The following is a 27,659-nucleotide window of genomic DNA, read 5'->3' as shown; positions in this document are numbered from 1 at the left end:
GGTAAATATGGTGGACCTCGCAGTGAGTAGGCAATTTTTAATGATTCCTTTTGGTTTTTATAGTGAGCCCCGTGTAACACGCACCCCTAGAGATGGGCTGGTTCACCCTGGCTAAATTTGGTGATGACCTAAGCTTCTTCATCCCCTCCTGCTCCAACCATCTTTCCCAAGCCAATATAAGACCTGAATAAAGAAAATGACACACCCCTCACCCTCTTAAATCTTTCCCTGGTTTTATGCAATGAAACATTGAACAGAGCAGGGCTTGCCAACCTCTTTAGAGGTCTGTGGGTACATTTGAACTTTTGAGCTTGTGCCATGGGTGCTGGACCCTGCCTCTGCTAACTTTTATCCTGACCACACTCTTGGATCAGCCTCCACCCCAGTCCTCAGGGACACTGAAAGAGAAAGGGCACCACACACTGCTTTCCCAAGGTATCTGGTTGAAAGCCACATCCAGCAGAATTGGTCTGAGCCTTGAATAGCACCTAGAGCTATTCATTCTCTCAGCTTCCTTCCTCACCTGTATGTACTTTTCACTGCAGGAAAGGATAACCACCCTCACCATCACATAACCAGTGAGTGTGGGAGCTCAGAGGCTTCATGGAGCCATGTTGGAGACTTCTTGAATCCGGAAAGTTGCAGTGGTAGTTAGGCAACTTTAGGCTCTGGACTAAACAGATTGCAGGGTCCTTTGTTGGGGTGGTAATGTGTATTACTTCACTTAGATCAGAATAATGTTATAGCTGGGGCGCCAGAGTCTGCTGGTTAATATTAGGAATGAATAAATGGTAGCATTTGGGTAATATTTGCAAAATTGAAGGGAAGATACAGGCTGCAGCAGTTCCCCTGAACTGTGCCAAACACGGAAATTCCAGGATCTAGCCGTTGAAAACTAGCTTGGCTGGTTTGGTTGAACGTAAGCCATTACATTTTGTGCTTTTATATTGTATGTTTATATTGTGAACCACCCTGAGATCTGCAGGTGAAGGGTGGTAAATGAATTTGGATGATGATGATGATGACAACAATGAAACAATGGCCACACAGAGCTACACGTCAAAGAAGGTGTTTGGGTCTGTGCTGTAAGGTGTTGCTAAGGTGACAGGGAGGGGTCTGATGCCATAAATTAAAAAATTTCCCTTTTTTACTCAAGGTTTAGAGAAGAGGATGTGCTGTGTTTGACTAGGTGTTTTGGAAAGGAGGAGAAAGGGAGAACACCATATGGGGGCAGAAGGGCAGAAGTCGTTAGAGCTGGCTGGGAAGCAGGAACAAGGTGGTGGTGCTCTGTCTGCAGAGCTGGGCTGATGTGAAAAGCAAGCTGCTCTTGAGATGGTAATCCTGGAAGATCTGCAGCCCCATCATTTAAACTCAGGTATAGATATGTGTAATTAAGCCATATTTTGTAGACACCACAGCCTCTGCTGTGTCTTGCTTCTCAACAGTCCCCCACTCCTAGAAAAATAGGTACTCACCATGAAGTTGTTATAGTAAGTGCCATACTTTTTAACAACAAAAGAAGAGAGGCCAGTACTGCATACCCTTGAGTACCCCCTGGGGGGAAGCATTGCTTCTGAATGGGAATATGATTCTGAGTGAGCGCCTGGAACCCCTTTGTGCACTGCTCAGCAGAAATAGGGTAGTGAACAACCTCACAACAATAATATAAGCTGGCTCTCCTTTGTTTGAAGGCCAATGGTTCCTTCTGCGGAACGGGGCCCTTGATGTCTGCCCCAAAGTATTGTCCAGATGGTGCCACCTGTTGCAGGGGGAAAAGCTGAGGGTGGGAAATAGGAAGCCCAACCCAGGCACAGGACCCCTTGAGATGAGTTCCTCCTCACACCCCTGGTTTTCACAACTGCCAGTGTATTATTCACACATGTACATGCATTGAATATAAGGAAGCAACATCATTTCATTGAATTCAATAGAAATGATGTGAAATGCCAGGGAAGCTAGCAGTTTTTCTCTGGCTCAGATCTGAATCTGAGCCTGTTTTGAGAGACCTCTTCTGGCATCTCCAATACAAACAACATGCAAGAACAGAAATAAGGAAATAATGCACAAGTTGCATCATTATTGCAGTTATAGTCTCTATAGTGGTGTTTCCAGGGATGCTGTGGGGTACCAGTCGCATTTCTCTTTCCCCATACCCAGGGCATAAGATTTGGATTTAGTGGTTAATCACAAACATATATCCAGATCTGGCAGAGGATGAGTATAGGATTTCTGGGTTTAAAATCCGTTTACTGTTATATTGATATCTTTATCTATATACCTATCTATCTATGCATAAAATACCAGTTTATTTGTGGAGTAAAGGACTCAGTACACATTTTCCATATAATTTATTATTTTTCAGCCATTTGAATTTGTTAAATCATAGCACTCCCAGTTGGAAGAGCGATCACAGTAAAATTAATGTGCTCACTTAAGGAGTAAGATTCCCCCAAAATACCCCACATCAGCAAAGAAGAATTCATATATATATATTTTTAAATTGTCTCAGTAACACTGAGTGTTTAATCCATAGTGGAACCTTTCTAAAGATTTCCCCACAAAATACATTAATGACCAATTTCTTATTATCATTGACTTGGTTTTTTCCCCTGAGCCCATTCCTTAATAGAGTCTTTGCCAACCTAGAGCTCTCCAGAGGTTTTGGACCACAACTCCTATCAACCCCAACCAGTACGCTGAGAGTTGCAGCTCAAAACATCTGGAGAGCATCAGGACGGTGGGGACTGACTTAATATATGTACCACTATCTCAAAGGACTAGCCAAAGAAAGAAGTTAATAAAGATATCTTTCCTATCATTCCCAGCCCAGAGAACATTTCAGTAATACCACACTTTAAAGGAATGAGTGCATTGCCTACATTGCTTTTGGGGGGGCCAGATACTTCTCTGAGCAGAAGGTTGCATTGTCACATAAATTATTGAAAATATGGAATGAAAACTGAAATGTGCGTAAGAAGGGTTGAGCAAGAGAAGGTTGGAATGTGAAGGTTTGTTTGCAAGAGAACCATGAGAAAAGGACAAAGCAGCATGTAAGCAAGAGGAAGATAAGGATGAAGGATGAATGCCATTGCTATGTCAGAAGGTAATTAAGCTATGCCACATGCTGTAGCTGGACAGAAGAGCTGTTGTTTGGAAATGCATAAACCATAAGCATCCTGTGTCTTTTACACAGAGTGGCCATTTCCTCTTAAGGCGGGTCAAGAGGTGTCTATTGCAATGCTAAGGAAACCCCTGGAGTCCGGATTTTATTAGCTGTCCAGGCTGAACCCACAGAGTAATGAGTATTGAATGTACATCTCATATCTTAGGTGGATCTAGATCAGGACTTGACTTCGGCATTTTGCTTGTGAAATAATGCCTCATTAAAGAGGTATTAACTTCCGCAACCATTATAATGGAGTTTGCAAGATCAGAACAAGTCTTGCTAGGAGCTCTCTATCCCTGTCTTCAAGCATTACACTGTCAATAAAAGCTGTGTGTTAGAGTGGCCACTTATGCAATGCATCATGGGGTGGAAAGAAGACACAAGAGGGCACAAATTTGCATATAATTTGCATGTGCTAAATAATATGTATGGATACAAATTTAGAAATAATTACTGCAATTTAAATAAATACCTGAAGGAGCACCTCTTCCTCCATTGTTCAGTCTGGACGCTGAGGTTCAGATGCGAGGGTCATTGAGAGAAGTGGACTTACAGGGAACCAGGTAGAGGGCCTTCGTGTTGTACCTGCCCTGTGGAATGCCCTCCCATTAGATGTCAAGGAGATAAACAATTATACGACCTTCTGTAAACAACTGAAGGCAGCCCTGTATCAGGAAGCTTTTAACGTTTGATATATTGTGTGTTCTGTTGGAAGCTGCCCAAAGGAGCTGGAGCAACCCTGGGTGGGGCGGGGTACAAGTAATAAATTATTAGTATTATTATTATTATTATTCCAAGACTCTTGGCCAAAATTAACACTTCTTCAAAATTAAGGGAGTGGCACATGCCATCTTATTGAGAATAGCAATGGGCTTTCCATAGGCTCAACCCTGCTGGCTAATCTCTACCAGCCTCTGAAATTTCACTACACCAAGGGACACACTAACATAGTGCCCATGGTTGTCATTGTGCCTATGGAAGTCTTCCCTGGTGTCAACAATGTCTCCCCTCTTTCCCATGCTAAAAATTAGGCTTGCAGTCAATATACCGTATTTTTCGCCCTATAGGACGCAGTTCTTCCCCTCCAAAAAATGAAGGGGAAATGTGTGTGCGTCCTAGGGGTTGAATGCAGGCTTTCGCTGAAGCGAAACCGACCCCTCTCGCTCTCCAGGCTTCAGGAAGCTATCTGCAAGCCTTGGGAGCCCGCGGGAGTTCCCGCTGGGCTCCCAAGGCTTGCGGACAGCAGCCTGCAGCCCGAAACCTGGGGAGCGCAGCGGAGCACGCCCCGGACTTCGGGCAGCTCTCCGCAACCCTTGGGAGCCCGGCGCGACTTCGCTCCGGGCTCCCTAGGCTTGCGTATAGCAGCCTGTTCTGGGGGCTGGGGTCAGGGGAAGCTCGGACTTCCCCCGCCCCAGCCCCGCGCCTGGGGGAAAAATATTTTTCCCCTTTATTTCTCCCCCCCCCAAAAAAACTAGGTGCGCCCTATGGGCCGGTGCGCCCTATGGGGCGAAAAATACGGTAATCATTTGTGCTGGGTGGTTCTAGAGTGCATGGAATGTCCTCAACAGTTTCTCCAGCTTGTAAATGTGCTAAAAAGGTCCTTTCTGACCTACCTCTATATCCTTAGGAATATAATCTGATATCTCTTTCTCTATGAATGAAAGCTAAGTTTCCTAAGAGGCTTAAATTCATCCCATATCCCCAACTCCATGTTTGTACACTGCATGTTGGAATTGCAGAAGAGACACATCTTGTCTGTTGGAGCATTCAGAAAACCAGCCACCATGATCAGAGAGATCAGGCAGAGTTTGGGGGAACATCCCTTCTCTAAGCACTTTCAGGCACAACTTTTCGGAGTTTGCTCGAGTACGCACAGCTGGGTTTGGTAATGCATTGTGCATACATCCCATCTTTGTCTTGCCAATGTATGCAACTGGCATGGAATTTATTGTCTGTGAGAGTTATGACAAGAGAAGCATTTTCTATTAAAGTCTCCTTTGATCAGACCTCCCATGCAGCCAACAGCAGCAGCTTCTCCTTGATGAGTCACTGTCAACTTTCTAAATCTCAAGTGCTATGAAGATTTACAACATTCCTGCACGGCTTCCCATCCACATTCTGATAAGCAGCAACTGCCAGCCTGTAAATAAAGATAATGGTGGAATTGCTAACAAGCTGTGCTCCCACCTAGTGCTTTATTGATAGATCTGACTCCAGACTCCCATCATTCCAGAGGCTGACAATAGTTTTTGAGGGACAGCCTAGAATGTGTCTGGGAAATGGTGGAACTGAAATGAGGTGCTCTTGCAAGTCGAAATGAGCATAAAATAACAACACAGGCAACAATATGATTCCCAGAGTAGTCTAACAATCTAGGCCTCTTCCAAGGGAACTCTGGGAATTGTAGGTCTGTGATGGGAATAGGGGCCTCTTAACAACTCTCAGCACCCTTAACAAACTACAGTCCCCAGGATTCTTTGGGGGAAGCTGTGACTTTTCAAAGTGGAATAATAAAGGTATAGTGTGGATGTGGCTTTAAAGCAAGTATAAAAACAAAAATAAACCAGGGACCTAAAATTCCCATTCTCATACATGTATAAAACAGCAGATCCCACAGTGAGAATATTTTGGCCTGATCCAGTGGAACTCTTCCTATTTTCTTTTGACATTCCCAGCCTTACCTGGAGATGTCAGGGATCAAACCTGGGGCTTTCTAAACACAAAGCATAAGCTGAGTTTGATAGGCAGCCCTTGCAGGGTAAATAAGGATAAGTCCTTGCAGAGCTCTCTCTGCCCGCGTCCAGTGGTGAGGCACCAATTCCTCTCCAGCCACTTCTGTATTTGACACTGGGGAGGGGTCATGCTTCCCCCAATTTTTTCTTCCCACAGGAAGATAAGGAGATAATTTTTCTACTTCTTCAGCGATTATTTGTTCTCCTTTGTGAACTAAGAACCTGATAATAAGAGAAAAACCAGCATTGGTCATCTTCAGGGAAAGAAAATTTCATTGTGATTCCCAGACAGTTTCCGAATCAACCCACCCACAGCCACGTGGATTTCTTTCAGGGGTCAAGTCTGTCATTGACACAAGGAGAATTTACACATGCAAGTCCCATTAGCATTAATGGGAGTTACCTACATAAATCCCCCCTTGCAATAATAGGAGGAAAAGGTCCAGTTAGTCTTCAGGCATTCAAGTTCTAATGATTACCTGTCAAATGGCCCAAAGCACAATCATTTGAGGAGGCTGGTGGGGTGGGGGAGAGAGAGAGACAAGAGCAAATGTAGCCATTTGCTGGCTAAGAAGGCTTCCAAGAGATAGAGGATCAATTACAGGCAGCAGAAGAATGATAACAGCATCCAAATCTGGATTTAAACTGACAAAACTTGACTGATACAACAGTAGTAAAACAATTACAAACCTCGGATTCACCAGTGTCAGGGACTGGCTGGATGATGAGGAGTACTGGGAGGCACCAGGTGGTGAACCTGCAAGGGAAACCCCAGAGGAGGAAGGCTCAGAGCCAGGGAGTTGGTGGTGGGAAACTGAGGAGAGGTCAGACGCAAAAGATTGGGAGAAGGGGCTTGGTGCTGTAAGGGGCTACAGGGTTTAGTGAGAAGGGAAGAACCTGTGACAGAGCAGTTCAGACTCTGAGGATGGAGCAGAGGAGGTTGGTCAAGAGACTGCAGAAGAATCCTGGGAGTCCCCCCCTGGTCTCCTAGAACTTGCAGAGTAATGAGAAGAGCAGAACAGAGGCCAGAGGTGCACACCCACAGTCTGAGACTGCTTGGGAAACATCTGGGAGAAGAGGAGGCTGGAAGGCAGGGACCTTCAGTCCTGGCACCTGCTCCATAGGGGCAAGACCTACGGGGAAGTGTTGCTAAGTTGTATGCTGTTTCCTTGAATAAAGAGCTAACTTCACTGACAATGGAGTCATGCTTCTTTCATGCTGGTCTGTGTCTGATTGCAGCCCTGAAAAGCAGCCTGTAATATAGGATTCAGTTTTAGACTGCAATACCCTCCTAGAGGGCAGACATGGGAACCTTTTGCAGCCTAAAGACCACATTTCCTTTTCGGTCACCTCTACACTCATTCACACACCCCTCTCTGTCCTCCATCCATTCAAACAAGAGGTGTTCTCAGATTTTGAGGACTCATTCCAGCTAAGTGAAAACACCCAGGATGCAATGGAAAGTCAGTGACCCAGAGAGATCTATGGGGGCCAGGCAGAAATGAAGGGCTGCATTCAGGCCCCTGGCCTGAGGACCCCCATGTCTGCCTTACACACCTTCTTGGGAGTAACTCTCAAGAAGGATGCACACTGTTCAGGTGAATGCAGATGAGCATAAGCTGGGGACAGGATGTGCGCATGTTTTTCAGACCTTCTTTAGCCTGATATAGTGAGAGAGCTTCTTAAATGTGTTAGCAAAACTCCATGGTGCTGGATTCCCAACGATGGGAAGGGAATCACCTTCACATTGAAAGGTCTGAAATGGACTCGGTATGAGTGGGGATGCTGAGGCTTGGGATTGTGTGTACCCCCGCCATCATCTCCACAGTTTAAGCCTGCATGTCTGAATAGGGTTTGTAGTTGATTGCACAAGCCCTAGAGCTGAAACACTGGGTGATATTCAACTGAGTTTTAAACATAGACCCACTGAAATTAATGAACATGTTTAAGTTAATTTCAATGGATCTATTCTGGGTGTAAAGTTAGTTGAATGCCACCTGTTTAGTTTGATTAATCCATTGTTTTGAGCTATTTAAAAAAGTGTTCCTGATTAAATCAGACAGGAGACCCCCCAAAAAACTGAAACCAATTTCATTGCTTTGTTTAACGTTTTTTAACAGGCCATTTCAGCTAAGGCTGTCCACACCATACATTTAAAGCATCCCCTACCAAATCCAAGGGATGGTAAATTCCTAAGGGTTCTGGGAACTGTAGCTTTGTTATAAGTAAACTGCTCTTCTTCTTCGTCTTATTGGGGGGATGCTTTAAATATATGGTGTGTGCACATCTTAATAATTTGGAAATACCAATTTGGAATAATTTGGAAAGATCTGAACAGACATGTCTGGATTTCTTTAACTTAGTTCCAGCTATAGTAAGTCCAGCTCTGCCCTGCCTTCTTCTGCTTAAAAACAAAACAAACCATTGGGGAAGTAGAGTTGGTGTGCCCCATCTCCAGCTGTGATTCTAACCCACTAGACCAATAGTGCAATGATCAATAGTCCAATAATCACAAGTTTTATTTTATATGTGTTACTTATTTTTTTAAAGGAAGAATTCAAACCTAACCTATCACTTCCAAATGGGATAAAAAGGCGTGAATATTGAATGAGCTCCAAGGTGCTTGAAGGATAACACAGCCACTCGTTTAAAAATTCAATTAACCTTATCTTTCTCAAACTTGATTAATAATCCTACAGATAAATCACTTTAAAAAAAGCTGTATTATCTTTTGAATATACTCTGAAACTAACAAACCTAATAGTGCAATCCTATGCTATCTACTCAGAAGTCCCATTGAGTGCAGTGGAACTTACTCTCAAGTAAGTGAATGTAGGATTGCAGCCTTATTTTATTCCACCTACCCTGGGCAAGTCTAACTCTTCTTTTGCAATGCTTAATTTATGAAATTCAGAGCAAGTGTTTCAACACATTATTCCTGGGGAAATGAAAGCGCAGCCGATACTTGCATAGCAAACCATTGGGTACTCAACTACCCCAGCAAACTCATTCAAAATGCACATCTGCCATGTGAACAAGTCATGAAAATAGTTTGTACACATCCAGTGTAGTGTAAAATCAAAGCCTGAGAACATCTGCAGTCTTTAATTTGCTCTGAAAGGCAAAAGCTGAGCATTTAAACGTGTGTTTTTTTTAAAAAAAAGACATCACAGCCACTAGAACAAGCAAAACATTTTTCCCCTCATGCATTCTTATTTTTTACTATGCATCTCATTTCTGGTTAGAGAGCCATGACATTCTTGATGCAAATCAGAGTCAGGGATAGATGAGCAACTTGGGAATGGGGTAGACCAAAACTGCATTATGCCTGAGTCAGACCATCAGTCTATCTGCCTCAGTGCTGACTACGTTGTCAGGGTCTCTGGGGAAAATTTCCAGTAGTAGCAGGAGATGCTGGAGACTGAACCTGAGAACTTCTGCATGGAAAGCAGATGGTCTGCTACTGAGCTACGGCCCTTCCTCTGAAGGGGCAGGGACCCCCTTCAACATAGAGAGGAAAGAGGAAGGAGGGTTCTGAGGTTTGCCTTCTGTCTAATTTGTTTTAACGCACCATCAAAAGTTGGAGCAGGCAGTGCCTTTTATCTGGTTCTGGACTCCCAAGTGGGAAATTTGTGTGAGAGACTTGCTTCCATGTCAACCTTTTGGGGCCTGGGGACCCAGTGCTCCCCCCCCCGGGGGTACTCAAGGGTACACAGTACTGGCACCTTTTCTTTTCTGGAAGAAAAGCACTGTGGGGGCCCATCTGCAAACCAAATAAGTTGCTGCGCCCCACCACCACCAATTACAACACTGCAGCCCATTTTATCAGCTACAGTAGAATGCTTCTTTCAAGCCTAATTTCAGCTGGGTGTGGGGAAGGGGACCATGTGAGTGCCAGGAAAGGCCTCTGTGAGGGCAGATGGATGCCACGCTGATGAGCCCTGGCTCCAAGGCTTCCATTAGCCCCTTGTTTCTGATCCTATGCCCTATTGCAATGGGAATAGCTGTTCTAACCCCTGATCTGCACTGTGGGGTGGAGTGTTAGCTTGTGGCAGACTTGGGTATGTAAGTGAGCTGGGCTAGAAGCAGGCAGAAGCCAGAGAGTGAGAGCTGTGCTTGATTTCTGCTTGAATCCAAGGATGTGGCTATAGAAGCAAGACTGAACCTGGATACGAACCTGCTGGTATCTCCCTGTGTTCCAACAGGCCCTTTGTGCCCCACCTGGATCATGTTAAGGGAAAACCTGTTAGATTAGATGGTCCAGCTTCCATCACGTTGGCTGAGGCTGGGGGGTAGTTGGCGTCCAACAAAATCAGGACTACTGATTCCTCTCCTCTCATCAGGCTGAGTAATCAGATTCAGGCTGAGTAGTCAGATTCACATTGGACAGGACTGCGGAAGTGATCTTCTCTGGACCTCTACATCTACAAAGCTGGATGCAACTCCCATCTTCCCTGTTGAATAGCTCTCACCATTGACGAAATTTCTCTTAATGGTTAGTTAATATGATTCCTCACCATTTCACCCATTAGAACTAGTCTGCTCCATCTTCTGCATGACAGATGTCACATCTCCTATGAATGTTCTCTTCCCCAGCCTAAAACATATCTAGCATCCTGCTTCTCACACTGGCCAACTGGATTCCTTAGGGCAGCCTATAAGCAAGATTGAAGGCCGCTATCTTTTCAGTAGTGGCTTTTGTCAGCTGTGTATGTAGAAATTGTCCCTGAAAACTGGGGAGGAGTAGGAGAATCTTTGTGAAGTTTATAAGTGTTGGGATCAACCTTAATAACTTTGGATTGTACCCAACTAAGTTCTACTCAGACCAGTAGTCACGTCAATTAATTTCAACAGGTCTGCTCTTTGTAGGGCTAGCACAGGATACAACCCATTACGATGTGACCTGGGACCATTCTTCCTTTTACTTCCTACCCCCCCCCCCATTTTTTAAAGCCTCTCTCTACTCTGCATCTGTGCAGCTTCCTTGGCCATACCTGGAGTCTCAGTAGAAGAACACAATGATCTAACATTCTCCCATAGGCAATCCAGGAAGGGCAGATGGACGGGGAGCCTGTGGAGATGGCAGAGTGTGAGAGGCTTTTCTTTTTATTTAAAGGAAAAGGTATAAAAGAAAAAACCCCATGGCCATATTTAGTTAAGCACCAACCTTCTGCCCCCTGAAAAATTCAACAAAATTATCTGCCCTCCCACCAAAAAAAAGCAAGAAGATAGCTGCTGTTTTTGTAGATGGCAAGGAGTTCCATGAAACAATTTGAACAGAACATCTACACAAAACAATAACAAAATAAAGTGACACACCATTTTGCATTAATATTCACAACCATAATGAAACATGGAAACACGCTTGCAAGCAAACCTTTAATTTCTTATACTAAAGTTCATTTCCAAATTAAAAAAAGAAAAGAAATTTTCTGTAGGAACTTCGTTCTTGAAAGCTCTTGGGAGCAAGCCCTCATTTTGGCTCCCGTATTGATTTGTAAACGTTCAAATATAATTGGGCTACATTCATGCTTTCTGATTTATGCATAGGAACAGCAATGGCGAAGGAAAAATAGGCAGACTCTCTCTCTTACCCAGCATAAATAACAGCTTAATTGCAAACGCCACAAGAACTACCTAGCGAATGAAATGAATTTGAGCCACCGTTTTTGTACAGAAAGGCTGTGTGTCATTGATAGCTGCATCTTGCTTTACTGTGCTGAACGTAATTGTTATGTTTATGGAATAAACTTACTTTTGTGGCACAAAGCAATCACATAGGCTCAAGCACTGAAGGGCTGTATCACGGACCAATGACCTAGCTATCTCCCACCCAAACTGCATATTGATCATGAGGGGCATTTGTGGCCTTTATTAAGGAGCTGAATTTTAAAACGTCAGTGCAGTGAGCTACACAGTAGCTGAAATGCTACCTGGGCTTTACGCAACCCAATTTAAGCTCTGCTACCTGAGTTTGTCTACCACAGCCTGTCTCTTCTTACAAATATTAACTGTAAATATATCTGTTGCTTCATCCTGGGCCTCAGGCTCTCACTTGTAAAATGGGAATAGCAAGATAGCACCACTGGAAAAACCAACAAGAATGTAAAACATTTTTGCATAATGTAAGTGCTGTGCAAATGGTTACTAATTCTGACTTATTAGTTGGCTTTTTAGATTCAACAGCACAGAATCACCTCTTGTCCTTTTCTCCTGTATTGGATTCTCAGACAGATTGTCTTATATATTTACAAAGGCCAGTTTCCAACTGTCTCTCAAGGATGAGGAACATGTGGCCTCCTAGATGCTGTTGGGGCTACCACCGTCATCACCCCAGTTGATTGGCCATGCTGGCTTGGGCTGATGAGAGTTGGGAGCCCAACAATATTGTGTGTGACAGATTTCCCATTCCCACTCTAGCATAACTAAGAAAGAATATTAGTGGCTATGGGGTCTCTCAGAGGGCACTTGCAAAAACAAGCCCTGCTTCAGAGAAGTACTTTTCAACCAATACTTTTGGCTCAGTACTTTTGAGCAGCAACCAAGTAAACTTGTGCTGTCTTTGGAAAAAAACAAAAACAAATAGATGGTGAGAAATACAGCTCAGTTCTTGAAAGTGATCCAGTGAGCTGGCACCCAAGTGCTACCAAACAACCATTTCCAAGAAATCTATTAAAAGATGTATTTATTTTGCATTTCTACTGAGTATATGACGGAAAAGCTTAAAAACCACTTCTGTGATATTCTGCACAGCCAGTCAAACAAACAAACAAACAAACAAACAAACAAACAAACAGAAAACACTTGGATCTTTTCCTTTTGGTGAGCTTCTGCTAGATCACTAACAACTGAATGTTCAGTCTAGTGCAGGAGTAGCAAGTGTGTTTCCCTCTAGACTTCAGGCTCCAGCTCCATCAGCCCCAACCAACATGTCTAATGGTCAGGGATGGTGGGAACTATAGTCTTGCAACAACTGAAGGGAACCACAGTGGCTACTCCTGGTCTAGCACCTACTAGTCTACCCCAAGAGCTGTTTTCAGTTAATGAAATTTTCCCCCACACTTCCTGTAGAGCAAACTGAGTTCCATATGTTGTGCTGCTGCTGACTTTGGCAAAACTGCAATTCTGTGGAATGACGGAATGCCTTATTTACAAACTGATAAACTGTATTTCCAGGAAAAATGAGTCAAGAATGGAGTTATGTTTCAGGACATAGCTTTGGACAAGACTCTCCTGTGCCAACTCAAATCAAGCTATTAAGCAACTCTGTAAAGTCCCGCTAGGATTGCTGGGGTTACATTTTGTGTATGACAAACTGGTTGGTTGGTTGCACTTTGGACTGGGTCAAGCTTCCCCAGACACCATGGTGAAATGAGTTCAGTCTTGGCCTTGCCATCCATTCACTCTTCAGAGGGTCTTTCACTCTCTTCAGTGCTTTTCTCAGGCAAAGTCTCTGGATTGGCCTCAGATGGATTACCAAACCCAGGATCTTCTGGCTGAGTACCGTCTCCATCGTAGATTATATCTTCTGGATTTGGGGGTGGTGGGCAGAATTCCTCACTGGGAAACATCTCTTGAAATATGGCCTCAGCCTATTTGGAAGGAAGCAAACGTTTAGTTAACCTCTTTACTGGTTGAGATTACAAACCAGTCCACATGCATATTGTGGTGTGTCCACAAGCAACAAAACAATATTTCACATCTGCCTCACCACGTGCTTGTTCACAATACTGCTCCTAAGAGATACCCAAGTACTTCCTTTATTCATTCATACTCATGTCCCCCTAAGAAACAGAAAAAGGAGAAAATGTGTGCATGCACACGCTTGGACTTTACTCAGATCCCTTGGAAAAGCTGTAGAATTCATTTGAGCCTTGAAAAGCACACAGAGCTGAAAGAGGAAGTGGGAAAGAGTGTCACTCTTCCAACTTCCTCCTTCCACTGTATGTATTTTTCAAGGTAGAAAAAGGTTGCCACCCTTACCATCTCAAGACCAAGAAGGGCAGAGAGGTGGGACTCAAAGGCTTCATAAGTGCCAGGGGGAAGATAGCAAAGGCATCATTTCACCTACCACCGAGTTAAAGATTAAGATATATATATATATATATATATATATATATATATATATAAAAATAAATATATATAAATAAATAAATTGTGGCCACAATACTGTCATGGCTGAACACTTCTAAGTCCCACTGATTTCAAGTGGAAGAGAGCTAAGTGAGCAGCATATAGTTTCACATTCTGATATCCAGATAGGACTACATAGAAACATTTTTAGCCATGTCTGTCCAAGGATAACATGCACAACTTCTTACACTCACAAGGCTATAGCAACCATTAATTTTTAAATGACTCAGGCCAAGTGAGAATATATGCAAGAAATTTTAAGCAGCTGCAGTTGCCCTCCCTATGGCCGTTATCAATGGGCTTTTTAACAGAACAGCTGACACAGCCTGAATGCTCACATCTGATCTGTATATTCAAAGGCTAATAGTAGCCTTAATTTTGTTTTACAAGGCAATAATTTGACTGGTAAGAGGATAAAAGATGAAGATCAAAGACTTATATTGGAAGCAGAAGGCTTCTGTGATAATATTAATAAATTATCTTTTCCTCCCTCCTTTTTTTTATAAAAAAGATACTGTTGGTGAACTCTAGCAAAATCTTCTTAGATTAATTTTGGGGGAAACGCCCAAGCTTCCTCCCTGCTTCCAAAAGACCAAGAAAGGTTGTTTAATATTTTTTTTGGGGGGTGCAATTTGAAGGCTTGGAGAAATCACCTCTACCCACCTGTCTTCCTACAACACACTAACTGTCTCCATCATAATGGAACTAGGGTGGAAGAAAGGAAACAGCACAGACAAAGAGAGAGGAGGCTGTCTATTCTATATAACCTTCTCTTCTGCTGTCTACCTTTGCTCCATTTCTTCCCTCCTCCCACCCCTAATTCCTCAAACCCATATGAGCCAGCAGAAGAGGGTGTGGGAAAATATTTGTGCATATAAAAAGGGCCGATGAAACCACCCCATTGTCGGGGTAGGTCCTTTCCCAGTTCACATTAAGAAACTATAATTAAATGTCCCTGGGTATGGAAGTGAGAGCTGCCCATAGACAATCAATTGATATATCCAAGAGACACATAGCCCCCTCCAAACCCAATAGAGAAGACTCCTCACTCTCTGTAACTTAGCTCTTACTGTGTGAAGAATTTAACTAACAGCCCTGCTAATAGAAATTCCAAAGCAAATGCAGTTTAATGTTTCCATATGGCAGGCTGGAAGGGCCTAGAGCTAGAGAGAGTGGCTTAAGACAGCCCCATGGTGTATTTAACATTGAATACTGCAGGTCAGACTTGTTCATAACAATACTGAACGGTTTATAACAATCCTAAAGTGTTCCTTATTTCTCCTATCCCCATTTAGCAGGTTGGGCTGTGAGAGTAGCATGCAACAACCTTGCAGTGTAGTTCACTGTTATATGAGCAGAAAGTGGGAGAGGGAGAGAGTAGTTTAAGGCAGCACTGCAATACAATACAATACAATACACTGTGCACACTGTAGGTCAAAGGAGGGGCTGAGACAAATCTAGAGTCTCTTGTTTTTTAAGTTTTTATGCTTTTCAAATTTATGCATTTCATTAGTTTTACAATCAATTTAACATTTCAAAGTTTGACTTCCTTCTGCCTCTTTCTTCAGTTCCTGAAATTTATTTTTTAATATCTTCTGCATATCCAAATTCATTTAATTTGCTCACTAAATTATCTACTTTAAATACATATTCTTATGAAACTGCAGGTTATTACAATAATCCTGCTAATGTTTTTATCTGTTTGCAATGTATCTGTAAATATTCAATAAACCATTTCCATTCTTTTATTAAAAGTTTGTTATCTTGATTTCTTATTCTTCTGGTACGTTTCACTAGATTGGTCTAGAGAAGTGGTTTCCAACCTTTTTTTTTTTTTTGTTTTGGCCATGCCCCACCTAAGCATCTCTAGAATCCCGATGCCTCCCCCCCCCCCCCGACATGTAATTCTTATTATTCAAAAAGTGAACTCCTATTCACATGGAGGAAGCCTAAAAGGCCATTCACTGCTAATAACTCATTCTCGGATTGCCTCCCCTTAAAAATCAAATTGCCCCTCATGGGGCGTGTGCCCCACATTGGGAACCACGGGTCTAGAGTCTCAGTCAATCCCTCTGCCTCTCTCAGGTTGCAGCAAAAGGCAGTTTACTGCTCTCAGACCTCCTCCCAGGCCAAGTCCAGCACTCAATTGCATGCAGAAGCCTTGTGCTCCACTGGTACTTGCAACAGACATTGGTTGCAGTTCTAAAAGTAAATAGGACTCCTGTCTTTGATGCTAGCTTGTTCTTTTTTTAGCCCCCTGAGTCACATCTAACTTACTTAATTTTAATTAACAGGATTTATATGTGGTTTAATCATCCATAACCTCTAAGTGGTCTACATAAGCCAACACATGCACATTTTGTTGCAGAAACCCCACTTGCCTCTATTTCTTGACTGGCCCACAAAACAAAATAGGTATTACAACCCTGCAGTATACCATCACCCTGAATGTTCCTCAGTCAAAAGCTGAAAAACGTGGGACACCTCCCTTACCTGTTTGACAGCACAGTCATTTCCCAATGCGTTGTCTGGCCCAGAACAAACATAGATGTTGGGAGGCAAATGGGCATAGGATGTCCTGTCTACACCAGAGGAGTCTCTCATGTTGAAATATACCGACCAGAGAATCTGAGGCTTTTGCCCTTCTCCTGCGCCTTCACTTTCTGGAACAACAGTGGGAAGACTTTACTCACCAGAATTAAAATGCAGCAAGACTTATACAGTACAACAAAATGTTGGAAAGGCAAATTATTGGAGGTTGTTCTCTAGATTCTCCCACCTTCGGGGATTATGGATGAGGCCCTTTTGTTGCTGGTACCCTGATTGTGGAATAAGTCTCTCTGAAATGGATATCTGAAAGCATCTGAGAGCCCCCCCCCCGCTTCTGGTTATTAAAGATGGCTTTGCAAAAAGGAACCTTAATGTGGTTACTTACAGCTGCATACAGTGAACAAAGCATCAGACTGATTAATTCAGGGGCCCATGGGAATCATAGAGTTCCTTGAGAAAGTTTTGAACCTCAAACCAGGTAGAAAACCATATTCAAGGAGATTTAGAGCATCTCCTAGAAGGGGTTTCACTCAGAGCAGAGAGTGTTCATGGGCACTAAGATCAACTAAGGAGGATGAGCCCACTGCTTAAGCACTCCAGTATGGGTTTTAGGGCTCAAAATGGAACCAAGGCAACACAGGCTGTTATATACAGCAAGCCACAGACTAGTACGCCTTCAAAAGAATGGAGGATACCAGCCTCTACTGCCTCAGGAAGCAGTGGCTGACCTCATACACAGGATCTTACTTAGGTGGTATCTTCCACACACAGATAGCTTTTCAGGGGCCCTGTTCAGATGTGTGTATATATAATTCTGTAGCAATGAGGGTAGTATGTTGGACTGAGAAGATATGGCTTCAAATCCACACTTAGACATGAAGCTCACTAGGCAACTTGCGGTCAGTTGCTATGGCCCTAATTGCACATCATATTAAACCACAGGTTATAACAAACTATAGTTTAACATGAACAAGCAGTGTGCTGGTACACCCTGCTCAAAATTTCCTGTGGCACATCTCCCCTGCTCTGCCATGTCACAGACAACACAAGCACACCTGTATCATCTGAACTTGGGCTCTTGTTTCATTTCCCACACACAGAGACCATGAGCAGTCAACCAGGATTTGTTGTTGGCTTTCTGTTTGGGAATATTAAGTCTTGCTGCTCTGCATTTTAATTATGTGTACACGACTGGGAAAGAAGCGGTAACCAACCCTGAGGCTTTTAAGGCAGGGAAGAGGGGGAAACACACACACCCCTGAAATAAAATTTAAAACAAATGCTATGCTCACATTGCTTAGAAAGAGAGAAGCCTTTCATAATGGATAAGAACAGAGGTTTGAAGGTATTTTTAAAAGGCAAGCACAGGACAACTAATCTCTCTCCCTCTCTCTCTCTCTCTCTCTCTCTGTGTGTGTGTGTGTGTGTCTCGTGTGTGTTTTAAACAGATGTATAATGACTGTTCTCAAGGAGAAAGCAGTTTACTTTTTTCAATCTATTTGGAAGGGATAGTCAACCAGCATAAAGCCTGACGCAGTGCATTCTTTTAAAAATATTATTAAAAGTTCCTAGTACTCTTAAAAAAAAAGAAGTTACTTCTTCCTCATTTAGGCAAGAAAATGAATAGAGTCCTCTTCTTCAGGTGACTTTGCTTCTCTGACCCGCCATGGCCCAGTGCTCACTTTATCTGGTGATTCATTTTCAATAACTCCAACAGTATTTGTTCTGACATTTTAATTAAAATATGACCACTACCTCATCTTGATGATAAAAAGGCCTATGTGTCAGTGAAAACTAGCTTCTCAGTGCCTCAGTGCACCTGAGGACCCTCCTGATCACAGAGTTCCTCCAAAAGAATTTCAGCCAGCTTCTAAACAATACATCACTTCAAAACCAGATCACTTTAAGCATTAAGATTAATGTTAAGAAGGAGGCAGGAGGGAAAGGACAAGATGATGCTAAGTGGCAATCTAACCACTTTTTCGTATTCCGAGGTGTGTTTTTTTCAGATCTGTACAATGCTGGTTTGGTTTCAGGTTTTTTTTTTCTCTTTAAGTTAAATTACGGGAGATGAATTGGGAGCAATAGAAAATGGATTTGCAGTGTTTATATGAACCGTCTCTCTGGTCTGCTAATAGGAGTTGAAAAAGTAATACCTGCATAAATAAATAAATAAATAGCCCTAGAAATTTATAGTGTGATTTGTTGTTATTCTGCATGATTAAGTCCCATGGCACTCCAAAGCAAGTGCCTCCCCAAACAATACTGAACCTGGACAGTCACCGTAGGAGGACCATGGCACATCCAGAGATGGACATAGAACTAGCTTCTTATTTTGTCTGATAAAACATAAAGTAAATAAAAAGATGCACACACATAATCAGCAAGGCTTTTGACGTGACTCCTGATACCTAAGTGGTGGAATGGCTGTCAATCAACTTGGGCTGAGAGAGAAGATTGTAAAGCATGACTTTTGTTTTAAAGTAAAACAAAACAAAGCATTTACCTGTTTCTGTACTTTCACTGAACAACTGGCCTACAACAGGCTCCAAATCTTCTTTAGCAGTTTTAATGGACGAACAAGTTAAATGCACCAAATCTGTTGGAATGGGATAGAAAGGCACTTTTAGGATCCTCCACAGCCTGGCATTCACAATTTTGACTATTAGTGTTAAAAGTGTAGGTCAGCTTGGAACTGGGCTGTATCACGTGGAGACAGTGCAGCGTTTATCAGGTCAGTCTTCTTCTGGGGCGAAGAAGCTGCAACTTTCTTGGGACAACAACATTCAATGGCAGTGATATGGCATGGTAAACTTCCTCATTGCACTAAAACGTGGTCATGTGAATCCACCCTGAACTGCATTTAAAATTGCACATAGCTTTGCAATTTAAAATAATTTCCAACCCAGGTGACAACAATTAAAAAGAAGAAGAAGCAAGCACCACCAACTGAAATCAAGTCATGAGTAAAATACCTTAAACACTATTTCAGCTATTAATATGCAAAAATCAATCTTTGTCCCTCCCCGCTTTCTAAAATAACTGGATAAGCCTTTAAAAAAAAAAAACCAACAACAACCCAACAACAACCTCTCCCTAAAAATTTCAAAGAAAAAGCTTGAATTTTGAATATGAGCAACAGAGAAGTTTCGGATGCTGAGTCTGGCCACTGCCATTGCATGCCCCAATAGCATCCAGTTCCTCTACCATCTTGTGATGGACAGTTGCATCGTCTAGATTCCCTTCCAAGGTTTCCAAGAGCAGGGTCTCCAGAAGTGATCATCACAAATAAGAAGGCTCTATAGACAGCAGAAGAAGAACCTTGCTGCATCAGGCCAAAGGCCTATCTGATCCAGCACTCTGTTCTCAAAGTGGCCAGCCAGATGTCTAAAAGAAAACTGCAAGTGGAACCTGCATAACACACACTCCTCACCTGCAATTTCTTCCAGCAACTGGCATTCAGAGTCATACTGTGACAATTGGAGGGAGAACTACAGCCACTGTGGCTGGTTGCTGCACCTCTGTAGATGCTCCCCCAGAGCATTCTAATCATTTTTTAGGTTAAAAAAACCCCACACCTGTCCACACTCTAAATTTGAGTTTTATCTTGATTATTTGCTTTGCTTGTTTTATCATTTGACTTTTTGGAATCTACATTTTGATGCTTAACTTTTATTATTGTTTAATCTATTCATCCCATATGCCTTCAGAATTCTTAAATAATAAAAAGGAGTGATATAATTTTAAAAATAAATAAATAAGCAAATGCAGAGAAAACTGAAGCGTTTGCTATTTTGTAGAACGTTTGCCATAAAATCTTTTTTTTTCTATTAAAACCACGATAATTGAAGTTCACTTTAATTTACTATATAATTATCTGATCACATGTGATGTTACTGCTATGAGCCACCAGCATGCCCGCCCCCCCCCCCCCGCCTTGGCAGTGTGTCTCTGATGTAATTGGGTTTAACTAAATTAGTTATACAGTGTGCCACTGCTGGTCTTTGAGTAATTCATTTAGGGCTGGGGAGGGCACCCTGTCTGTATAGCCTAAGGCAGTGGTTTCCAATTAGCTATGTATTGTGGACCCCCTGATTTTCAAAAGCCAAGCCATGGGCCCCCCATTTTGATATTTCTACTGTACTTTTTGTTATGTGAATGGTGCCAAGGCCCCCCTGGATGGGTTACGTGGACATCCTGGGGTCCATGGACTACCAGTTGGGAACAACTGGCCTAAGGGAAATCCTACATCAGTCATACTCTGGGTATACCCACTGAAATCAATGGACAGAAGAAGAAGAAGAAGAAGAAGAAGAAGAAGAAGAAGAAGAAGAAGAAGAAGAAGAAGAGTAGTAGTAGTAGTAGTAGTAGTAGTAGTAGTAGTTTGGATTTGATATCCCACTTTATCACTACCCTAAGGAGTCTCAAAGCGGCTAACAATCTCCTTTCCCTTCCTCCCCCACAACAAATACTCTATGAGGTGAGTGAGGCTGAGAGACCTCAGAGAAGTATGACTAGCTCAAGGTCACCCAGCAGCGGCATGTGGAAGAGCGGGGAATCAAACACGGTTCGCCAGATTACGAGTCTACTACTCTTAACCACTACACCACACTGGCCCATTGATTTCAATGGGTCAACTCTGAATATGACTAGTGTTGGAAAGTGCTCTCAGTACTTAGGGCACAAAGAAGGGAGTTTGGTTCCACTCAGCGGGCAACATCAATTACATGCCTGTCTTCTGCACCATGTGACCCAAGGTCAGGTGTATCTGCATGCTTATCTTGCATAAATCAGTGGAAGAGATCAACCATGTTAATAACCATTAACAGCAAACACCCAAAAAAATAAATGGAAAAGGGAAATATTCTTTATGCTTTGTCCAAAATCCAGACACAATTAGATCATGACCATGTCTTCATACACATCTGGCCAACTCAGATTGTTTCATTGCATTTCTTAATTATAAATGTTTGTATTTTCATATGCTTGTGTAATTATATACTTGTAAACTGCTTAGAAAACTACGTGGTAAATATATAAATAAATAATAGCCAGGTAGAGATTTGAACATGGAACTCAATGTCCAAGCTGAAAGCTATATTCATGACAGCACAATGACAATAGCAAACAGTTTGCAAAATGGAAAAAAGCATATATGCTAACTTGGGGGGAGGGGGAACTGCACCCATTGAAGCTAAAGGAACACTTTAAAAATGTTTGAGAACAGCCATAACCAGATGGGGCAAGCAGGGCAGAGGAATGTGATGGGTGTTTACCCTCCATTTGGCAATACAGTTGTAAACTCATTGACTAGAGAAGATAAGCTAAGTGCTAATGCCTTGCAGATATGGGCTTCCTGTGGTGTGCTATAATAGAGTTTTATATATATATATAAAAATTAGCTAACCACCTGTCATTTTAATGAATGAGCATTAGCAGTCCAATTGACCTGAAGTGTAAATACATAATTATAGACTTTTTAATAAAAGCTTATTAAAGTGATTTTTAATAACAAAAGGTGGTAGTGGGGAAAACACACAAAGTCTATAGGCAGATCATAAGAACAGCTACTTCTCAAACTAGTGCAGAACTTCCTTAGTTTTCATTGTTTGCAATTTATTAATCTTGGAAAGTAGAGGAAGTGGGTGTCTCACCTATGCTGGCACTGAGTTCTTTAACTAAATGTACGTTCAGTTTTTTAGGACACACAGTGAGCAAGTTTGGTGTGAGCTTGTGGCATTTTAAGACAGCAGCTGATGACACACTACCTGGGAAAGGTCCTTAAGTGATACTTGCCCTGTATCCCCCCCACACTGTAAGCAACTGGGTATGAGAAAGGTCTCTCCTCTCTCACTAGTTATTCCAACTTCCACCCCCCATCCCACTGTGCAAGCAGGATAGTTCTACCTGTAAAATGAACTCCATACAAGGTCAATATACCAGCGATAATACAGAAGTTCTATTTTTTAAAAAAATATTCCCCAAGCAACTGGAAACAGTTATGTTTTAGACCCCCTTAGTTTATTATGTTCAGAGTAGAACTTTAATAGTAAACGTTCCGTTGTCAAGAAAAGGCAAATGGATAGGAAATTAAATTGCCTGGGCAAGTATTTGTTCCAACCTTTAACATCCGCATTTCAATGCAGTTTATTTGAAAAACCTTTCTAATAAGGAGATCTCTTAGAGGAAATGCCACAAAGCCCTTTTCAGGAATGTCATTACTTTTCTATACAATATATTATATACTGTTAAAACACAGAAATCATCAAAAAACTTTATTGCTGTATTAACAAGGTCCCATTTCCTTTAAGCTATTCTTATGCAAATACATATATATTAATCTCATTTACTGCTGCTACATTTTGTAGCTGCAACCATTTAAATAGGTAACAGAATTGGCTACATATTGGGTTTTGGCCTGGCAGATAAAGGGCTTGGGAGATTGATGCAAACAGAAGATTGCAGAAATACTGAGGATATGGGATAATATTATATTGAATCTTCTATCAAATTTCTCCAGATTTTGCAATGCAATTCTCTAAGTTGTTCTTGTTGGCATCTGTTTGTCTCAACAGACAACCGAGTGTGCCTCCAGAGGTGAATTCAAACTGCTGCATTAGCAGCACCAAGCTGACCTCCCTGGAGTGCTAGCCTGGGCAGTGTGTGTGGATGTCCTGAGATGCCCAGATGACATGTACCAAAGGAAAGCAGAGCAATATGTTTGGCAGCAGCTTGGCTGCAGGAGTTGACAGAAGGAGGCATACAAGGCGCCATCCAAGTATCTTAGGGACTCCACTCCAGATTTGTGTAGGGTTTACTCCTGAGCCTTTTCTACTCCCAAAAGAGAAGGATCCAACAAGGTTTAGGATAAGAGTTTTCCTTCTCCTAGATGGGCTTCCTTCCCGGGTTGACAAGCCCTATCTGCCCCTCCATAGCATGTGCAGAATCTGTCTTCTTGACCACTGAACCCACAATCGGTCTTGACTGCTCAATCCACCAGAGCATGTCTTTGCATGCAGGGGAAGTCTCTAACTCACCGAGGGTTTGAGACCCATCAGCTACCCTCACCTGGTCTAGCCGGCAGGTCAAAGCTGTTCCTGGTGTGTGGCTGCTGTCACATGCTGACTGTTTGCAGGAGCCACAAGCGAGAGCTGAGTGCAAGGTGGGGACCAAAGGTGGACAAACCACCCCAGAAGGAGCATGGTGTGTCCCCCACCAGAGGTACTACTTCTCCCCTAACACCCCAAGTAATGGGCACAAAAATAAATATACTAGAAAAAGGATCCAAAAAAGGGTATATAAGTGAAAACAGCAGACAAAAATGCACCATATTAGGAAAAACAGCTTGCAAATGTATATATAGATTTTCAGAACTTTTTTTAATATAAAAAAAGAATTTGCAAACCAATGTGGAAAACTGAATTTAAAATTAGAAAAAAAGAAACAGAGAGAACCTGAAATTAACAGATTTGCTCATCCCTAAGAACACACACAGAGGAATCTATGCCAGAGAGCAGTTGTTGGTGACAGGTTCCTGGAGTGTATCTACTGCTGTATCTACTACTACTACTTGCAAGTCCCTTTCACACCACTGTAAGTCAGGACAAATATGCATGCTGCTATCAAGCATGTATTGGCTACGTTCCTGAAATTTATAGGGTATTTGCCATTCCTACTGAGAGTTGGCACTTCCTTTCTTGCCACAATAACAAAAAACAAAATCAGAACATGTACTCACATGTATTTTTCATGCATGTCATGGTTGAAGAACATAGTTCTATGAGGCAGACAGCAGGCTGACCTGGCTCCATAGGTGGGACAGTCAAAATGGAAATCTGGAAAGCAAAGAAAACAGAATCTCTTTAAAAAGTCTTCCAAAAGAATCCATCTAGTAGTTCTTTGCAGGCTACAATGCAAGGCCCTTTTGCCTTTGCACCAGCATATTTAGCATATTATAAACCCAAGTCTGCCAAAGCGCTATTCAAAAAGAGACTGAGGGATGTTTGCCCCTGCTGCCTAATTATGCCTATTTTATTGAAAGCCACAACCACTGTGCTCTTCTCAGTGGTATGCTTTGCTTAAGAAAAGTGCAGCATTTAGATTTCAGCAATAAACGATGTCCACTAAGGAAATGCTCACTATGGAAATGTGATTGGAGGCACTGTATTTGTTCACGTGGGATGTATTTGTAGAGGTGGAACATATCCCTTGCTCTACAATTGATTGTCCCATTCAAAGTGAGACTAGAAATAAATAAATAAATAATAATAATAATAATAATAATAATAATAATTTTATTTGTATCGCGCCCTCCTAGTCAAGTAGCTTCATCTACATTGGCTGCAGAGATTTTCCAAATTTAAACCAGGCAACTTTATATGCATACTTATGTAATAGGATTATTTTAAAGGATATCTGGTTTTATCTGATTTGCAAAGCTGATCTGTAAGGCTGATCTGTATACTTGTTCCTGTTACAACCTACAGTTTATAGTTTTAGATTTGGAAGTTATACAGAGATGCAGTGGGGTGTAGAACGTTGACCTTGAATCCGGAAGACATTTGTCCAAATCCTCACTCAGCCATGAAGCTCACTGGCAAATTTAGGTCAATCATAGCCTTGGTTTAATCTACCAATAGGGTTGTTGTAAAACTACAATGGGATCACATCCAAGTTTACCAATCCCCTTGAAGGAAGGCCATGGTTTCAAGCAACCTGTTGTTTGTCTGGGCCTGGTATGTGTTTGGATGGGAGACTGCTTGGGAATCCAAATGTACATGCTTGAAGACTATAATGTTGGAAGAAAGCTGGAAATATAATTGCAATAAAATAGAAGTACAAATATAAATGAGATATATAGATTATGTGCAGAGAAGTGGGACCAGATCTCTAACTTGATGTTTATAAGCTCCATCTATCTGTTAGGCAGGTTAGATCCAGGTTAAGTTGTTGTGTCCAACTTGTTTCTTTGATTTCAATGGGACTAAAGTGTGATTAACTTAACCTGGATCCAACACATAACCTTTGCTTATACTTAAGAATTAACTTCATTAATCAAGCATCAATGATCTTGTTTGTCCATTTCCAAGTTTTGAGCATTCAAACTTAAAAACTCTCCTGTTTCCAGGCAAATGCATCTAATGGTGACAAAGGCCCTTAAATGGCTTTACAATGAATGGAAATTGTGATTGAAAATACAGTCACAAGCAAGCAGCTGTTTACAAGGCAGAAAGTTACCAATGCTTAATGGATGTGCTAACCTGCTGATCTGAGCTTGCCTTCAAAATCGACCGATCAGTAATGAGAACCGCTCTGGAGATCTGCCTGTAAGTGAATAAAGCAATTATGGTCTATCACCAAAACATAAGAAGAAAGCAGCCATATGGATTCAGGGTTTCTCTCTCTCCAAAAATAACTATTACCACCACGAGAAACTAACATTCCACCAGCTTGCACATTGCTAATGACACATTTGCATATGGCCAGCTTAGCTAAGAAATTAACAATGACTCAAGTGCATGCATATATGAAGGCTGCCAGATCTGACTCTTAATATTTATCAAGTTATAATGAATATACTCAGTACTCCGTATGGAACATAATGTTTACTTCACCCATCACAGAATCACTCTAATAGCAAATTGTTTTAGAGTGTAGAAATATGCAAACACATCAACCAATACAGCCAATGACTGAGAGCCAAAGAGCTGTGCAGCTAGTGGGAATACACCTAGAGGCTTTGGGTTTATGTTTCTCCCACAACACGCCACATGGCAAACTACCTTTGAAATGAAGGGGACATTCAACAGCAGCTTGCAGTAAGGTGTAGGGTTCTGATGTATTTTTAAAATTCCTCTAGGCCAGAGGAAGGGAACCTGTAGCCATCCAGGTGTCACTGCATTCCATCTCCCATCCGCCCCTACCAACATGGCCAATAGTCAAGGATAATGAGTCTTGGCATCCAACAACACCAAGAGAGCAGCAGGTTCTTCATCCCTTATGTTCACCTAAAATAGCTATTTGGATCTTTGCCACTACAAATATGAAAAGAATAAGAAAATTTATAAATGTGGAACCACTGCCAAATGACGAAAGTAGGAGAACCTAAGGCCAAGGGCACTTCTGCCACCACCAACTGAACAAAACAGAGTGTGTGGAGGGCACAAGAAGCTGCTGGAGTAATCTGCTACTATTAGAAGTTGCTGCAGATAGAAGTCATGGGTCTGTGTGCTGTTGACCCACATGGAGAGTCACCAGGGTTACATGTTTTGTTCTATATTGAGATATACCGTATTTTTCGCTCTATAACACGCACCTGACCATAACACGCACATCGTTTTTAGAGGAGGAAAACAAGGAGGGGAAAATTCTAAATGAAACAGTGGGTGTATCATTTTTGTGCCTCATGCTGTGGCCACAGACATGTGATCTGATGGTGAATTTGGGGTGACCTAATGCAAAAATCCTGAGAATCCCTGTGAATCTGTGCTTTGTAACCACGTTTTTGTACCATTGTGGCCCTAGGCAACAGTGGGTGCGTGATTTTTTTGGTGCAGGCTGTAGCCATGGACATGCTATGTGATCTGATGCTGAATTTGGGGTGACCCAATGCAAAGATCCTGAGGATCCATGTGGATCCGTGCTTTGTAACCACGTTTTAAGTGGGGAGGGAAGGAAAAACACAGAAGCGACAAGGAGCACGAGAGGGGTGTGCAGAGAAGCAGCTGGCTAAGAATGCAGGAGAGGGGTTTAACGGGAGGGAGGAAAGGAAGGCAAAAGTTTCCACCCACCCACCCAAGCCAGCCCTCTCTCTCTGTCTCTCCCTCCTGCATGTTTTCCGGCTGCCTGCGAGTCCCTAAAATGCTTCCCTGGACACAGAAGCACCGGAGCTCAGAGAGGAATTAGAAGGAAGGACGCGATCCTTTCCTTTCCCCTCTGCTTGCCTGGAGGGGAGGGGATTTCCCTGCTCTTTTTTCCGTTTGAGCAAACAGCAACCGAAACAGAAGAGGGTGGGCAGTAAGACCCTGAGGCAGAATGCAGGAAAGCAACAGCTTCCTCTCATCAGGCGTCCCTCCTCC

At 42.3% G+C, this 27,659-nt stretch overlaps 1 protein-coding gene across 1 annotated transcript in view; it reads right to left on the bottom strand.

Moving 5' to 3' along the window:
* Positions 1-11,263: 11,263 nt before the first annotated feature.
* CHM (CHM Rab escort protein) overlaps positions 11,264-27,659 on the bottom strand; it is a 76,187-nt gene continuing 59,791 nt past the window's right edge. The window contains exons 11-15 of the mRNA XM_083595967.1: positions 25,842-25,905; positions 24,320-24,416; positions 19,088-19,180; positions 16,525-16,694; positions 11,264-13,490 (exon numbers count right to left, since the gene is read on the bottom strand). Of these exons, the coding sequence (XP_083452093.1) occupies positions 13,299-13,490; positions 16,525-16,694; positions 19,088-19,180; positions 24,320-24,416; positions 25,842-25,905 (616 nt within the window). The 3' untranslated portion in view covers positions 11,264-13,298. The remainder of the gene's footprint in view (positions 13,491-16,524; positions 16,695-19,087; positions 19,181-24,319; positions 24,417-25,841; positions 25,906-27,659) is intronic.

Source organism: Podarcis filfolensis (genome assembly GCF_964270895.1).
Source record: "Podarcis filfolensis genome assembly, chromosome: Z".
NCBI lineage: Eukaryota > Metazoa > Chordata > Lepidosauria > Squamata > Lacertidae > Podarcis > Podarcis filfolensis.
The sequence above is the reverse complement of the archived record's forward strand: the minus strand, read 5'-3'. Positions and strand labels throughout refer to the sequence as shown.